We start from the raw sequence: 17,516 nt of genomic DNA, 5'->3' as shown, positions 1-17,516 counted from the left end.
ATTGTGGCCCATGGCGAAGGCCACGCTGGAACAGGTGCACCTCAGAGTGACTCAGTGTGGATAAGTCTACGCTGCAGCGGGTATACTCCTGCAGAGACTGTGGCTCATAGATAAGGCTCCACTTGGAGCAGGTACACTCCTAAGGCACTGCAGTCTGTGGATAAGTCCAAGCCAGAGCAGGTGCAAGGGGAGGAGTTCATTGCGATGTTAAACCTGATGGTCTGGTCTAAAGGAACCAGGGGTGGAGATTGTAATGGAAATACCTTTAAATTGTTGTAACTCACAATTTGAGTTGCATGTTATGGGAATTACTATAGCAGGAACCACCTGAATCAATGGAGGACAAGCCTTACAAGAAGCAGTGCAAGTGCAGCAGTGACACAACCTGAGCTGGCTTTGGTGCCCAGTAATTCCACGCAACACACCACCTCTCCTGTCCTGAGTGACCACCATAACAGATGCAGCCCAAAGTCATGGACTAAATGAAATCAATGGACATTTGGTAAACATTTCTAGACATTTTTATGGACATTTTACAAGGGTGGTCCATAGACCAAGGGAACGATATCTGTGTACTGTAAGCAAAGGATGGAAAGGGTGGTGGTGGTTAATGAGGATGTATTGGATAGTGTGGGACCTGAACATGACATAAATGGTATGGAATAAGGGGTGGAGAATGTGCTGGTTTTGGCTGGGATAGAGTTAATTTTCTTCTTAGTAGCTAGTATGGGGCTATGTTTTGGATTTGTGCTGCAGTCTTGATAATGCAGGGATGTTTTAGTTATTGCTGAGCAGTGCTTACACAGAGTCAAGGCCTTTTCTGCCTCTCACGCTATCCCACCGGTGAGTAGGCTGGGGGTGCACAAGAAGCTGGGAGGGGACACAGCTGGGACAGCCGACACCAAGTGACCAAAGGGCTATTCCATACCACATGACATCATGCTCAGCATATAAAACTGGGGGAAGAAGAAGGAAGGGGGGATGTTCAGAGTGATGGCGTTTGTCTTCCCAAGTAACTGTTACACGTGATGGAGCCCTGCTTTCCTGGAGATGGCTGAACACCTGCCTGCCGATGGGAAGTAGTGAATGAATTCCTTGTTTTGCTTTGCTTGCGTGCATGGCTTTTGCTTTACTTATTAAACTGTCTTTATCTGAACCCACAAGTTTTCTCACTTTTACCCTTCCAATTCTCTCCCCCATCCCACCAAGGAGGGGGGAGTGAGCAAGCGGCTGTGTGGTGCTTAGTTGCTGTCTGGGGTTAAATCACGACACTGTTGTTATGGTGATAGTTCCAGGAGGGAACATTAATGAGGATGACTTGAAAGCTTTGATGTTTACAGCACAATTATTTCTAACACCTCTTAAGAAAAGGTGACAGTTAGTACTGCTCCTTGCTAAATATGCATCATTGTATCAGCTTTCATGAAAATTACCTGAATTTCTGTTTGTTATGTATCTATAACACAATGTTGAATACAAATGTACATGTATATATTTATATGTAATAAAAAGGATTCAGAAGAACAAAAAAACCCCCTTATTTTCTCACAAAGGATGTAATCTGTTATTCCTAAGAACTTGCCAACAGTAATGACTGACTTTTAGTTACAATAGAGTCTTTAGAATACCTGTATTGCTCTTTCGTGATGCCCTGAGAGCTAACCAGCACATCCTTCTCACATCCAAAACTAAGCTGTGGACAATTCTATGAACCCACATCACCCAAAACACAGGTCTGCATACACATTACATCACCCAGACTGTAATTCAGCAGCAGGAGGTAAGTAGTAAAGACAGAGGAATTATCAGCCTGGAGTCTTCCAGCTCAGAGGTACTTGATGTTCACCACAGAGTTTGGCTGACATCTGTTATGAACGTATGTGGTTACTTACATATTCTTCATAGGCCTCGTGTGCAGGTGGCGGGGGTGGTCTGTAGCCCGGGACCGCCGGGGCACCCCTTGCCCGAGGGGTGGGCACACCCCTCGCCACTGGTGGGACGGGGAGGGCTCCACGGGTCACTGGTGCTCCTCTGGGTGCTTGGGCACCTCGTCCAGGCGGGGGCGGAGGAATCGCACCCCCACGTCCCCTGGAGGGAGCAAAAAGGAGCGATCAGTTTGACGTGTACGGCAAGGGAGGACATGCAAGTGTTACTCCATTTTAAAGGCTCTTATATTTTTACTACTATTTAAAGTGTCATATAACTCCGGGGTTTTGGCAGCTACAATGTCAAGCACTTTTAGGCAATATCTCAGGCAGAACTCATATTATGGAAAGGCATTATTTTTAAGCCATCCAATGCCTGTTACACCTGATCCTCTTGTTGCTTGTACTAATGAAATTCTGGATTATTGTAATTCATGGAGTTGCAGAGTTACTCCAAAGTAGTTCTAGAGGAAGAAGAAAGTGAGGAACTTTTTCTGTTGCTCTCAAACTATTTTACAAGAGCAGTCATCACTCTCATTCTCGTGTTTATTGGTGGGTGGGAGAAACTGATTGGCAGAAGATGATGCAGGATGGCAGAAACTTGTAAGGCAAAGTAGAGCAAGAGCATAAAAGGAGAGTATAAACTTTTCTTCCCATCTAATTTAGTTCAGCACAAGTGAAGGACAGCATGGGATTCTGTTTTCCCCCATTGTGCAGGGAGAACAGTGCATACAGACAAGCACAGCGAGGTTTAGCATCCTCCTGTTTGTTTATGCCATATTATCTACCTTGCGGTACTAATTGCTAAGTCACAAGAAGCTGTTACTGCTTAAAAAGAGGTTCTTGTAACTATACCATATGAGAAATTAGAAGGGGGATATATCAGGGAAGCAATCTGTGAGTTTTGTTTCAGAGCAGTATGCTCCTGAGTGTGCTGCCCTTTCTGAAGACTGTGAGTGCCGGGTATAACCATGCGTGACACCCAGATCCAGAGCTGTGAATGGCACTCAGGTCTCCCGCAGCAGTGGGAGCTGTGGTTCGTTCCCTGTTGAGAAAACCAAACCCATAGCACTAGCTCGTGGTGTTCACTACTTACTACAAGTTTCAGTAGCCAATTTTAGAATCACAGAATCACAGAAAGGTTTGGGTTGGAATGGATCCTCAGAGATCCTCTAGTCCAAACCTCCTGCCCTGGGCAGGGACATCTTTCACTAGCTCAAGTTGCTCAAAGCCCTGTCCAACCTGACCTTGAACACTTCCAATGGCATCCACAACTTCTTTGGGAAACCTGTTCCAGTGTCTCACCACCCTCATCAAAAACAGTTTCTTCCCTATGTCCAAACTAAACCTACCCTCTTTCAGTTTAAAACCATTGCCCCCTGTCCTGTCACTACAGGTCTTCGTAAAAAGTCTCTCTCTGTCTTTCTTATAAGCCCGCTTTATATATGGAAAGGCCTCAATAAGGTCTCCCTGGAGCCTTCTCTTCTCCAGGCTGAACAACCCCAACTCTCTCAGCCTGTCTTCATAGGAGAGGTGTTCCAGCCCTCTGACCATTTTTGTCTCCCTCCTCTGGACCTGCTCCAACAGGTCCATGCCTTTCTTGTGCTGGATTCCCAGAGCTGAACACAGTGGTCCAGGTGGGGTTTCATGAGAGCAGAGTAGAGGGGCAGAATCACCTCCCTCGACCTGCTGGCCACGCTTCTTTTGATGCAGCCCAGGATACAACTGGCCTTCTGGGCTGCGAGCGCACATTGCTGGCTCATGTCCAGCTTTTCATCTACCAATATCCCCAAGTCCTCTGCAGGGCTGCTCTCAATCCTTTCATCCCCCAGTCTATGCTGACAGTGGTGATTAGCCAGGAGCAGGACCTTGCACTTGTCCTTGTTGAATTTCCTGAGGTTCACACGGGCCCACTTCTCAAGCCTGTCCAGGTCCCTCTGGATGGCATCCCTTCCCTCAAGCATATCAACTGCACCAACATTAAATATAATTATGCTATTAGCATAAATTATTAGCATAAATATTTAGCGTAAAATACTTCAGTTGCAATTTTTTGTTAATGTTCTTCTGGGATTTCTGACTGGTAAATATGGAAGGCATCCAAGATCCTGTATCTGCCCAGCCGATCCAATCATTCAGGTATTTTGCAGGAAGTGGGGGCGAGCACTCCACTGATTATGATTTGAACATAATTTAAAAGCTGCCAATCTGTTGCAGTGATGTTCTGAATATCATTATTAAGTCAAGCCCTTCAGAGATCTTAGGTGTAAGGAAGACTGGTTTCTGAGCCCAAAAAGACTTTGATTGGAAGATGGTCATGAATGACAAGTGTAAAAAATCCTATGTATGTGCACTGTACTACTGATAAAAAATTCCATTTAAGAAGAACTGAGGGAAAACATGATAGACACCTTCAGGTGTGAAAAAAAAAAAGGTCATAGGCAAGATCAGCCAGTTCAATTACCAAAGAACAATTCCTCTGTCAGCATAAAATAAGGTACCTCTATATCCTGTTTCCTCCAAAATAAAAGTGGATTTCTTAGGACCCATCCTGAAACGATCTCTATGGACACCTAGTAGCAGCTAGGTAACACAGATGCCTGAGGCAACAAATTTCTTAAGGGTTCATAGGGAAAAATGAGTCTGAAAGAGTGTATTAAGATTATACACTGGCCATATGAACAAGCAGAGCTATCTGTTACCTATATATGAAAAAATACTTGAAAGAATTCAGGAAACATTCATACACCAATGTTTTTAGATTATCCCAATGAAATTCATATAAAACTGATAACCCATAAAACAAATAATATATAATGCAATATATATATTATAACTATAATATGCATACAAAAAAAAGTAATTATTTGGCAAATCAAGTTCCATCCAGACTGTGTAGCCTTCTCTGACTATACTATTTTATTGACCAATATGCTGCTGACCATACCGATTCTGTGCCAGCATAACAGTATTCTTTCCTAGAAATATCCTTTCACTGGCTTCATAATCTGCTCTGATTTGTTGTTTGATATTTGTGTAACACCCACTGTAGCCTGTGAACTGTAAATCAGAGAACCTGGCACAACATAGACCACACAAGTTATCAGAAGAAAAAGATTTTGGTTTACTGACCATGATGTGTATGTGACTGTCTTTATTTATTTTTTTTTTTAAACTATGTTTGTTTTACGATTGTTTACACTTTCTAAAGTGATTAGCATAATAGCTCAGTTTTTACCACACCTTGAAGGTGCTGCAGGTGGCACACGGATCCCTCTTCCTCGAATGCCCCGTCCACGTGCTGAATCCTCAGAACCATTCAAATATGACAGTTCTCTCAGCTGCTCCTGGCGAATTTCATCATTATAATCCTGAAATGCAAAAGGTGAAACTTGTGAAACTTTGTTTTTTGGCTGAGCTGCCAAACCACCCAAACCAGAAATTACATGGATGGTATTTGGGTGAATTGCTCTGCGTTATCACCTGCATGCTGAAAAACCATACAGTGGGAGTGGGCAACTACCTACAACATGAGGACAGACAGACTTCTATGTTAAGTTAAGGTGGCCATAAAGAACATGTACACAAAAAATAAAACACACAAGGCATAGAAGGCATAAACACAAAGCAGACACCAAGAACATATCTGTATACAAGATGCAAATGGACTTTCACATACGAAAGGTACCTATCTCAAACAACTTGAAATTAGATCAAAAAATGTATTTTATAAATATTTTATATTTTTTTGGCAGACATTCCTGGCTACCTTTACGCACTTAAAACACAAATTCCACCCTACATTGCATCATAGCATGCAAAATTTACACTAGAGTTATTTGACTGGATGATTTAATCCAATACCAATTAGCATCATTGAATGTAGCCTTCAGTTATTCTGTATATCCACTAAACAACTTCTGAAAGAAGTTCTCTCTTTAGGACTCATAAGTAACAAAGTTATGTTTACTATATAAAATTGTTAAATGATATAAAATAGGCCCATTCTAAGACTGCAGGGTATCGACTCTAGCACTGCAAGCTTCTGCTGGCTCAGTAAACAGAACACTGGATGAATTTCCTTTTCTTATTGATACAAAATACATAATATTGGGCAATTTTTACTTATTTTGCAAGCTTTGTCTCAGTCAGAAGTTCCTTTTTCTTTAGCTTCCTTCCTTTTGTATTCAGCTCTTTGCCTGCTGATCAGGGTAATAAGAGCCCACTACAGTAGCTGGCTCGGTGGCAGAACCGCGCGACAGCTAATTAGTGTTTCAAAACAGAAAGGGTTATTGAATTTCAACCCTTCAGTCTTTCCATCCTTCCACAGGCAACTGCTATTGACTGTCATGCAAAGGTCTGAAAATGCTACAGTGCCTGCTGCTTCTTGGGCGGGTGACTGTCCAGGACGCTTTATAAGTAACAGCTCTTTTTAGGCAAGTTAAAGACCAAGCAAACAGTGAGATGGAACCGGGGCCTTGCTCATTCCTTCTGCTTCCTGAGGAGGTCCGGGAAATCTGTTTAAAGATATGATACTGATCCTGTTGTGTTCTAAGAAAGTGTAGCCCTGGTCATGGTTTCCCTGCTAAATTTCTAGGGAGTGCAGCTGGAGTAAAATCTATTAATGAAATTCAGAAAAAAAGAACCTCATTTATAGTGCGTGATATTTGCAGCAGAATCATAATTAAAAACAAATCCCTAATTTGCTAATAAACCACATAATGGCTTTCAGTTCACACCAATCCCCAAATCTTTTTGCATGTTTTTCTATCATTCTAACATCAATGGTAATAAGCCAAAGACATCTTCCTAAATCAACGTGCTCTGTAAAACACAGAGGGAAAAACACAGATAGAATCAATGAGGTCACATTTACAGCAATTGCTGAACAGGTACCATCTACGGTGCCTTGCATAATATCATCTGTTATTCACACTGGCTTTACAAGGATTAGGACTTCAGACTTGCTGATTGAGTTTACCCTTCAGATTCCACACCAGTGCTGGGACTGAACTTCATTAATAATGCAAGCAAATTTTGTAAGAGAAAGCTGGGGGGCGGGGGCGGGAAGAGAAAGGATCTGCAAGGGACAGAAATTGGAACTTTCTGTGTTGCTGCTTTAATCTCTCTCCTTTGGAACATTGCTCTATAAATGAATTCTACCAGAAATTGCCTCAAAGCTGCTATTCCTTCCTCAGATACACATATCATTTAAAATTTTAGTATTGACAAACCCAAATTAAATTTATAATATACAGCAAGATCTGCAAATCTGCACCATTCTGTTATGCAGTGCCTTTAGCTCTTCTACAGGTTATTTACTGCATGTCCACTTAAGAAATATGTACAATGTATTTTGAAATGGCAAGGTAAAGACAACAAAGTACAAGGAGGACTGCAATTAAGAAGCCGAGACGGGTATCCTGAAAGAGAAAGATTTCAATAAAAAATTATAACTCTATATAGATCATTTATCTTATGTGCCCTTCAAAAAGCATAATGAAGATCATAATTTCTAAACCTGAAATTCAAAATTTTCAACAGAAATGCTCACTTCAACTCTTTCATTAAACAGAAACATAGCACTGAATTAATCTTTCATAACTGCTACATCAGTCTAGCTAGAGACGGAGTATCCTGCTGAATATTTAATTGTAGCTGAGTTCAGAGCCTAGCACAAGCAAAATTATGCTGCTGATGTTTCATATATATCTAGTCCCAAGAGAGAGTACAAGATGTGGTAAGACATACCTGCACTGTAGAAAGTATAATGAGGTAGCTACACAATGCAGTAGCATACTGTGTTTCAGGAAAAAACCCTACTGCTCATATTAAAATAAGCTCATGAGAAATGTTCTGTACTTCTTAGCTTCTCTTATAGCTCTCTAATAGTCTTACAGCTATTCTTACAGCTGATAATCTACATTGATCTATATTTTTTTGTTTTGCTCTTGTTTATATTCTTAAAGACATTATTACCTATAAACAGGTTTTCCATTTACTGATGATAATGAAGGTGCCATCTACTCGTATCATGGTGGTCAATGTTTGCAAATAACCACTGTAGGTGAGTTAACCACCCACGTTCACGACTATTCACCTTAACATGCATCTTGACTTTAGAAATACCAAGGATTTACAACCTTAGCAAAGTCAGTAGCACCCAGGGCCACCATAAACCATAATGTTTTTGTAAGTAAGTGCCTAAAAAACAAATTACGTATTTAGATAAAACATTCAGTATTCTAGAGTACATGAACATGTTTTGTTTCTAGAGTACATGAATTTGTCTACCCCAAATTACCAAAATTATGTTTATTAATGAGGGTTGGGAATGATTAATTACGTCGGTTGCCTTGACTGCTCTAGGAGCAAAGGAAACCCGTTAGTATCAGAGTCTGACTGGTGGCAGCTCACCCAGAGGCTCTTCTAGCAGCAGGGGCAGAGAGGTGCAGCAAAGGAGGGGAAAGCACGTAAGCTGCTAGAGAACTCAAGAAACCATTTTGGTAAAAAATAGCAAAGTATGACGCAAGCTGCAAAACCTGATCTGAATTAACAAGAACACGTAGTGACAAGGGAGGAGAGTTAATAAAGAAATCAAAGGGTAAGTCATAGACAGATGCAACGAATTTTGGGAATATATATCTATCATTAGCATAACAAAGGCTCATAGAAGTCAAGGATAAATCAATCCCTTAAGGACTGTGATCTCCTGTCCTGATGTGCTTCGCAGGTTTAAGTTCTTTCCATGTGTATGAATGATTTCCACTACTAATAAATATCATTACTCTTATCTGTGACAGCTGAATTTCATTCTAACTCCATAGTTAAGGGAAGAGTAATTTAGGTCAAACGCAAACTACCTTAAGAATGCGGAGTTATGCAAGTCAAACCTAAAATGATAATCACAATTCTTCACATCATTGACAATTTTCAAGTATGAATAGGGCTCACTTGGTCCCTTATACAGATGACATTTTACAGCATACACACATTCCTTACACAGTTAAGTTAGCCATCTATCATGCAAAAAGCAGACTACCCTCCATGTAGTGCTGCTACTACTAGGACAGATTTACAGGTTTCTTAATTCTACAAACAACTACATATCAACATCTTGTAATTAAGTCATCAAATTCCTCGATTTTAACTGAATGAAAAAGTAGTCACAAAAATAAATGCTTTTCTTGCGGTTATTTTCTCTATAACTCTTAAAGTGCTTCCCAAAGGTCCCGAGGCATCAGTAACTCAAATTTACAGCTGGCCTATGCAGAGATCCTATGGTCCTGGAAATCTCAGTCTGCACTGCCTGTACTATGAAACACTCTTACTCTCTCAGGCACATAATGTTCTCTGAAGCTCTGTGTTGCCAATGGAGAGCACCACATTCACAGACATACGTAGGCCCCATCCTGTGACACTCCCTCCCATGCTCAGGTAGCAGAAAGGGAACAGGAGATGTATCTGGATCTCCTGCGGCAATTCTGCATCCTGCCCAGCTCCCAGCATCAGTAAAAGAGCTCCAGGGCTCCGTGTATTTGCACAGATTCACTGAAGCTAGAGTATCTCCTTTAAATCCTTGGGGCTATTTTCAGGCAGCTTAAATTCCAATTAGCTTAAAATTTCCATTGAGTACATGCTTCAGAAAACTCATAGCCAGCCAATAGGACACAGAAGTCCCAGTGAATTTTAGGTGGAGCTAGGTGATGTGAATATGGCCCATTTTTGTTTGTTTGTTTGTTTTTAGATACATACTAATTTTGGACCCTAAAGGAGACATCATCCTCATGCTCCCTTGTGTATATGGGGAAGCACGAAGCCTGTGAAAATAACTGGCGGTGAGGACCTCCCTGAAGTCGCTGCTTCTTTGTGTTCACTGTGGCCTCATGAGAGGGAGCTGTGCTATGATTCAGCTTCAAAGCATGGTGAGAACCACTCACCTGGACTCATGGGGTCAGGATCTGCAGTTTATTATACTGAAGAGGCCAAGAACCCAGGAATTCCCACTTTCTAGCTGAGTGCTTTAATATCAGACTGTTACAAAAAAGAAGAATAGCACTGGCTGCTCAGTACCAGAAGAGCTTGGTGAACTAAACCCTGAGTCGACAGAGATATTTGGCATTTCTTGTTATTTCTTCATATTCTAAGATCCTGTTCTAAGACTCCAGTGCATTCAAAATGTAAAGATATCAGACTTTTCCCTTCACATATCCAAAGCCTCTCTCTATCACTGTCTACTTAGGAAACAGACAATTGTGCCAGGTAGGTTGGATAGTACTCTCCATCACCTAAAATTTGGGTGAGACATTGGCCTCAGCTGGGCATGCATATTAGGTGGATGCAACTGCAACTCAAACTTCTTTCTTTGTCTCTCTAATAAAAATGCAAAGTTCATTGCAAATCATGAGATTAACCTATAGCTGAGACCATGCCCAACCAAGCAATTCCTACAAAGTCCATCAGAACCATGGGAGCTGGCTCTAGCCCACCCTACGTGGGTGTCTGATGGGTATGGTGTATCTTCTCAACAGTATACGGAGGAGCTCAAAACCGACAGCTGTTTTGATGTTCCTAGATGAGACCCACGCTCTCTGAACCCATGTTTAATGTATATGCATGGTTTCCTGGTTACCTACAGTCAAAGCCATCTGTTAAGATGGCTTTTAGCCCATTTGCAGATTGGTCTGATTATTTCACTAGAGCATAGGTGCCAGGTAATGATAGGTTTAGATGGACAGCCTGCAGTGCACCACAAGTGACAACGATTCTGCCAGAAGTCCTCCATGACTCCAATATTGCATTAGCAACACATGCCTCTTTGCATTTGCCCATATATATTGGCACTTACATAAGGCCATTTTGTGTGCATGCAGTTCTCTGGCAGCCAGTAACCCCAATAAATACATACAAATATAAATATAATCCATCTGAGCCCAAGGAAGAAACGATTTTCTTTGAGCAATCAGCAACTTAGCCAGATCCATAGCCATAAACATTATGCCCTTTCACTTGCCACATATGCAAAAAATTGCTGTCTTTACCTGCTTATAGTCTGTCTGAAAAATAAACCTTAATTGTGTGGGTCACCCTTAGAGACTGAAACACATAAAACAGACCATACACTTCTCTCAGTAGCATTCTGAACGTGTTGCAGGCAATGTGAGTTTCAGCTTATAAATGCCTATGGGCAGAATGCAAGCAGACATAAGCTGGAGCCACGTACGCTTGCCTTTGAGGTTAGCTGACAGCTGGGGGATTTGTCAGCTTGCCACAGAGAGCACTAACCCAAGCGTGGATGTCATTTTTCTCTTTGAGCATGCACAATTAGATCTGCCTGGCATCATCAGCATGGGGCAATGCACTCTACAAGCAGTGTGGAAGGGAGAGGGGATGTCTTGCTCTTCGGCAGCCGAACAGAAGCTGCCAATCCCAGAGTGTAAATTGTGCATAGGCAACTACTATGAAATTTCGACCCAGATATTTTAGTCTTTGCTAGAACAGAGCAAAATAAGCCTCATCTAATTGTATAATCAATTTAATTTTTTTTTCATACTAAAGACAGATTTCAACAGATTATTCCAGTTTACATGGAAATGCTGTTAGCCACACAAAATAACCACACTTGAAGATGGGTGCATGATGTTTGAAAAACCTGCAGAAACCTGTATTAAATTTCAGCCATTTGCCCCTAATTGTTCCACCCCTCTTGCTCACAGGCCCCCAAACAAATGGATACTGTGGTCTGTAATTCATTCAAATGACAGCTACGATGCCACAGAAGTCAGTTAGCTGGCAGCTCCCTATCCCTGCATTTAATTACGAGTGAATCCTGGCTGCCAGACAGTTGTGCTTATTTACAGCTGTCACTTGAAGGGTATATATAAGGGAGTTGGTAATATGAACAGAGGGCATATAGCAGGCTGCAGAAAGGGTGGTGTAGCCACCTCCTCCTGAAGAAATTGCTACAGATTCGTGCTGGATGTTTACACTGGCTCCTAGGAAGGAAGGGATGTGATACAGCTGGTCTTCCTCCAGGAAACCCCAGTTGCTTCAAAGGAGGCAGGCAGAGAAGCAGGACTGTCACTGCTCTTCCCCAGCTGTTTGCTGGAGCTCCACTACTAATAAGATCACTAATTGCTCTTAAGGCTGGAGTAACTGTCTATTATAGTCTACATTAAAGCCAACGAAAGTAACAAGCTATACATAGTACCTATGCATCTTTTTTTTCCCCAGCTATGCCAGGTGGGACCTGTATTGCCTCCTGCTAACCCACTGCTGTAGGTTTGCAGCCCCCTTGTCAAGGATAACAGGAATAGCAACAGCAGCCAGCAAAATTCAGACACGTTTCCTCTTGTTTAGTGTGCCTGTCTCATCCAGCCCGGCTACAGCTACGCTCTCTCGGTCCCACGTGGCACAGTAAACAAAAGATGCTGCTCAATCTAAGAAGACTGGAAAGAGCAATGAAGTCTGGGCAAGAAAATATCTTACTACGGGTTTGTTGAGTGCCCTTTCTTTTATGGCTTCTGAATCATTTTAGAACTTTTAAAAATCCCGTTAGGTGATAATCTGTATAAATTGATCGCACATAGTACATTGGGACTGAACTTGATACATGACACAGGAATTAGCTTTTAAAGCAACGTTAGTATTTTTTTGACTTACTGCAACATAGGGTTAAAATAACATGAGCTGTCCTTGGAGTAAGAACTGTATTGACAAGCACTAAGTCTATTACAAACGCAAAGCAGAAATGTTCTTAATAATGCTACTAACATATAGTGAAATCTATTAATAACCGTGGTCTGATTCTAAGTCAGGAGATAGATAGAGAATATCTTAAATTCAGTCACCACAGACCCAGCTGTAACATCCTGGGAGCAGGAGCTGGCGGGAGGGTGATTCATCACAGCAGCACTGTGTCTCGACAGAGGAGCTGTGGGGATGGAGCATGGCCTGTGTGTTTGGTCCTCCGTTTTTCCAGAATAAGGATTTCTCTAGAGTAACCCAGGTTCTGGTCCAGATCCTGCATGTGGATCCCTTCAGGAACCCTGAATCTTTCCTTGATCATCCATTTTAGCCATAGCCTGTGTGTAGGTAGGTTTTTGTAGGCTCAGAATAAACAAGACCACCCGTATCACTGATACTCTGACCGGAGCAGCATTATCTCCTCTCCTGATGGCACTGCACCAGCACCAGCAGCATCACTGCCTGGCACAGCTGCTTGGCAGAGAAGAAACTGGTGGCACAGATTGAGGCAAAGCTGGACTGACAGCGAGAAAGAAGATGAAGACTTTCCTTCATCAGTTGTAGCAGCAGGCATGGAAACTCCTTCCAGAAACCTCAGACCGCCATCAGGGCTTGGCTTGGGAGAGGCAGCAGTGCCTTGGCATTCTCCCTGGTCAGAGGTCGAGGCAGAAAACACAGTATCTGTGTTTCTCATGCACTCCTACACAGAAATCTGACTAACCCAAACTAAATGGCATAGCGCATCCTCTCCAGAGCCAAGAGTTTTTTGCATACTAAGGAAAAAAATAAAACAAAACATGCTGGGAAGATGGTCTGTAATAGCACCATAAAAATACAAGAGCAATTTTCACTGCTGGAATCAAAGATATTTAAAATCTGCTTGGTTCAAACTGCTATAATCTAAATTAGTTTCAGTATTGAGAGATTTGTGGATTGTCTCTCATGATAGAGAGGACAATCACAGGAGAACAAGCAGGTATGTGAGAAGCCCCCCTCTCCACACTAAATTCAATAAGCATGAAGAAAAGACAGTGAAAAGATGCTGCTATTGAATCTCAGGGTCACTGTCTGAACTGTCACAGAAACTAAAAATATTAAAATAATTTAGATTCAACTTTCTGAAGTTTATGCCAAACTTCAAGTGAGAAAGAGTGCCAATATAGAAATAAATAAAAAATATTGAAAAGAAAAGAAAAATATTGAAAAGAAATTTTCTATTCAAAAATATTGAAAAGAAACATATCGAACAAGAAAAGCTGAAATCATGCCATTGGAAAACCAAAATAAATGGCAAGCTCAATAAATTAGCAAAAAGTACTTTCTCAAGTATGTAAGTTTAAAAAAGCTGATTTAATAATTCCATTAGGCAGGTATGCATTAGGTAGAAGATGTTGTAGGTTTTGTCTTTTCAGAATAGGATTTGAGACAAAAGGAAAGATGATTAAGAAAATGACAAGCAGAAAAAGAAGGTAGAAAATAATTTACAAAGAAAAGCTTAGACCATATACCAAGTGCAGATATACTCATTCCCAAGTGTCTCTCCACTTTTTTAAAGTACGTGGTATATGAAAGATTAGGAATGAAGTGTATAAAACTGAGCAAGTGCTATAACTAATGCAGCCAGATATAGGTGAAAATATTGTCAGAGTTTCAAGCTCAACAATTTAATAGTTAACATGATAAAAATGTTATCGGTTCTGTATTTGTTATTTAATTTGAATATATTTTATTTTGTTATTGCATAAACCCTTGTAGACAAGATTATTCACCAGGAGATATGGCACCTCTATAATGTCTCCTTTTCTGCTCTGCAGCGAGCATTAAAGAAGGTTTCAGGTACTTTAACACAATTACCACTGGGTTTTTTTTTTTTTATTATTATTATTTTTTTAACAGATTATCAGCTAATTCCTGCTTATAACCAGGCAGCAAAAAGTTCTGCCTCTCAAAATCTTTTAGCTTCTTATGTTGTGGCATGGCCGGCGCATCTAACCCATCCCTCCCCAGGTGGCTGCACAAGACGACCGGCTTTAGATCAAATACAAACAATCTAGGCTCGAGGGGAAGAGTGAAATAAGCTCCACAGCTGAAGGACCCTCTCACTGAGAACATGTGAACAGAAGCAACTGAAGATGCAGATGAAGCACAACTATTAACCCATGGAGTGGTAGCGGAGGGAGAGGTGTAGGCTGTCATGCGGAATGGTGCCAGAAAACTTACAGGTAAAAAAATCTATTTATAAACAGCACCCAGAAGTGGAAAAACAGCTTTTAAACAGATGCATTTATAGCAGGATATTCCATTTTGTATATCAGCTTCTGTATTTCATCCCAGCTTCTGCATACACTTAAGTGTTGCTCCAAATATGGTATATTTCTGCATCAGGTAATCTTGATGATATGCATTGGACACAGGAGTAAACTGTATTTTCAAGAAGAAAACGTCAGGTGCAACTGGAGAGATGCAAATGGGATAAAAAAAGTCAGACTTAGCTACCATTTTCCCTAGATAATACTAGATTCATTAGCATATAACTTCTTCAACTTCATTTCTGACTCACAAGCTCACCGGTGTATTTTCTTATAAACTGGTTTATTTTTATAGAAACACAACATGATAGAATTTAAACTAAACTTTTAAAGAGTTTCATGATGCTAATCTTATCATTGAAGATTAAACTCCAACTTCCTAATATCTGAACATATTTCCTGCAATAAAAGAAACAAATAGCATTCAATACTTTTCCATCACTTCCAAGCAACACAATCAGCAATTATACATGGCACTGAAAGGGGAAAAGAGGGGAAGGAGGTAAAATGGGCTTGGAAAACACATGTTCAGTTTCTTTCCATTTCACATTATTTTACTGTTATAGACATATCAAAGTATTTTAAAAGTGTTTAAAAGTATTTTAAAAGAGCGACCCTACCTAGCTTCTTAACTACTGCAATGCATACAGTTCTGCACTTGCAAAGATTTTTTTACATTTTTAGAAATTTTTTATGATATTTAAATAATAGTATATAAGTGCATATATGGCGGTCCTCCCTGTTTATTATGAATGCCCATCACCGAATCATATCAAAAATGTCTAGGTCTCTTTGAAACTATTAATCTGGCCCTTTATCTAAGAAAAACCTTATTAAATTTAATTCTGTACTATGAGTCAGAAATTCACAAAAAAGGAATTATTAAGTTACTTCCTTTTTTATTCACAGAGATGAAATATTGCTTTCCTTTTCTTATAGCAGATAACGCACATGTGAGAACTGGGTGAAAGGAATGCTCATAGAACTTTTTCCAAGCCAAATGTTAATCGCTTTTTTATATTAGAACTAACTCTTCAATCTCTCCTAAATAGCTAAAGCAAAAAGATTCTGTAATTGTTTATTAAATTTGTATGAAAACAAGTATTCAAAATACAGCATATATTGTAGACCTGCTCCTAAGGGAAAATTATGAATTAGTAACATGGCTAACATTATCCTGGCCATAAATGTCCTCTCTTAAATTCACAGTCTGAACTGGGGCAGTGAAAATACGGTTGAGTAATTAGGAAATGAGACTTAAGAGAGTGATCTTTTTTTTTCTTATGCTAGAAATACAAGATCAGATTGCAGAGGTGTTTTAACATCTGAGTGAGCAGGACTCATATGCACTGAAGTATCTTGCTGAGCTCAGTGCCACCTTAAAACTGGACTCACCAATTCCAGCTGGAAAGAGGATCCCAGCAGCTGTTAGCCAAGCACCACATAGGTTGTATTTGCCAAGCAGATTTCCCATTCAACACAAATGTGATACATCGATTCAGAGCCCAGATGTGAGAGCCACCGACTCCACCTGTGTTCAGGACTTCAGGACAGCTACCCCACACATACAAACCCCACAAACACATCCAAAACAGGCACCCAGAGCCTTAGTGGCTGTTAGGACAAGCCCTGATGATCTCAAATCCCACCCCTGATTTTGCTCTAGAATCATGATTGGGGTTTGAAATCAGCCCTATGTTCTTGACTAAGAAAAAAGATTCCACTGATTTCAGTGCTTTTCTGTGACAAAAAGCTGGGGCAGGTGGCAAGTTGTGGAGATACAGGGGTTTTAGTCATATAACTAAAAATATAACTTCATTTTTATCTAAAAATAATAGTGCTAATAAGCCTCAGCTATGAACACAAAATTATTAGCTGAATGATGCACTGACTATTGGTTCCTAACCTGTCTTCTATGGTGCTAGAAAACCTATGGTGAGCTATCATCTTAACATCAATGGAATAAACAGCTGCCACCTTACATGACATGTTTTCCAACTAAAAAATTATATAGATTTACATCGTAAGTATTTGGAACTGAATACAAGTGATTGTGAACCTATTAGTTCCAAGCTATTATTTAACCATAATTAACCCAGTTCTGCATTATTGATTTTAGAGGCATAGAAATCCGAGCTAGACATTCCTTCTGCTTTTCCATTTGATTCAAGTAAAATGTCCTAAATTTAATTAAATGTGTCAAGTTTAGGACAACTAAATGTCTCACCTTTCAATATAATAATCCACCTCCTCATAGAAAATATGAGTGGACACTAAAGAAATAACAGTAACTTCATTACTGTTTCGTTGAAGGACAGAGCGCTATAAATGGAATTAACTGAGACTAGTTTATTTCTTTTTTTTTTCATAATTCAAATGATCTATTATTTTAACTGAAATGTATTTAATTAAAACTGAAATATATTTAATTCAATTAAATTGTCAATGTCTGCCATTTGTTTTAATGCCAAATCTGGATAGGTACTGGATATCAATGTCTCATTATGCATTTACATTCAGCAGAGCAAGCCAAGGC

General features: G+C 40.3%; 1 protein-coding gene across 1 annotated transcript in view; it reads right to left on the bottom strand.

Annotated features, from left to right (window-relative positions):
• Positions 1-17,516, bottom strand: part of KHDRBS2 (KH RNA binding domain containing, signal transduction associated 2) — a gene marked incomplete at both ends in the record, with an annotated part of 376,341 nt that overhangs the window by 114,587 nt on the left and 244,238 nt on the right. The window contains 2 exons of the mRNA XM_082305658.1: positions 1,893-2,088; positions 5,169-5,296. Coding sequence (XP_082161784.1) covers positions 1,893-2,088; positions 5,169-5,296 — 324 coding nt within the window. The remainder of the gene's footprint in view (positions 1-1,892; positions 2,089-5,168; positions 5,297-17,516) is intronic.

This window comes from Platalea leucorodia (assembly GCF_965183815.1).
Source record: "Platalea leucorodia genome assembly, chromosome: 3".
Classification (NCBI taxonomy): domain Eukaryota; kingdom Metazoa; phylum Chordata; class Aves; order Pelecaniformes; family Threskiornithidae; genus Platalea; species Platalea leucorodia.
This window is presented reverse-complemented; position numbering and strand designations above follow the sequence as displayed.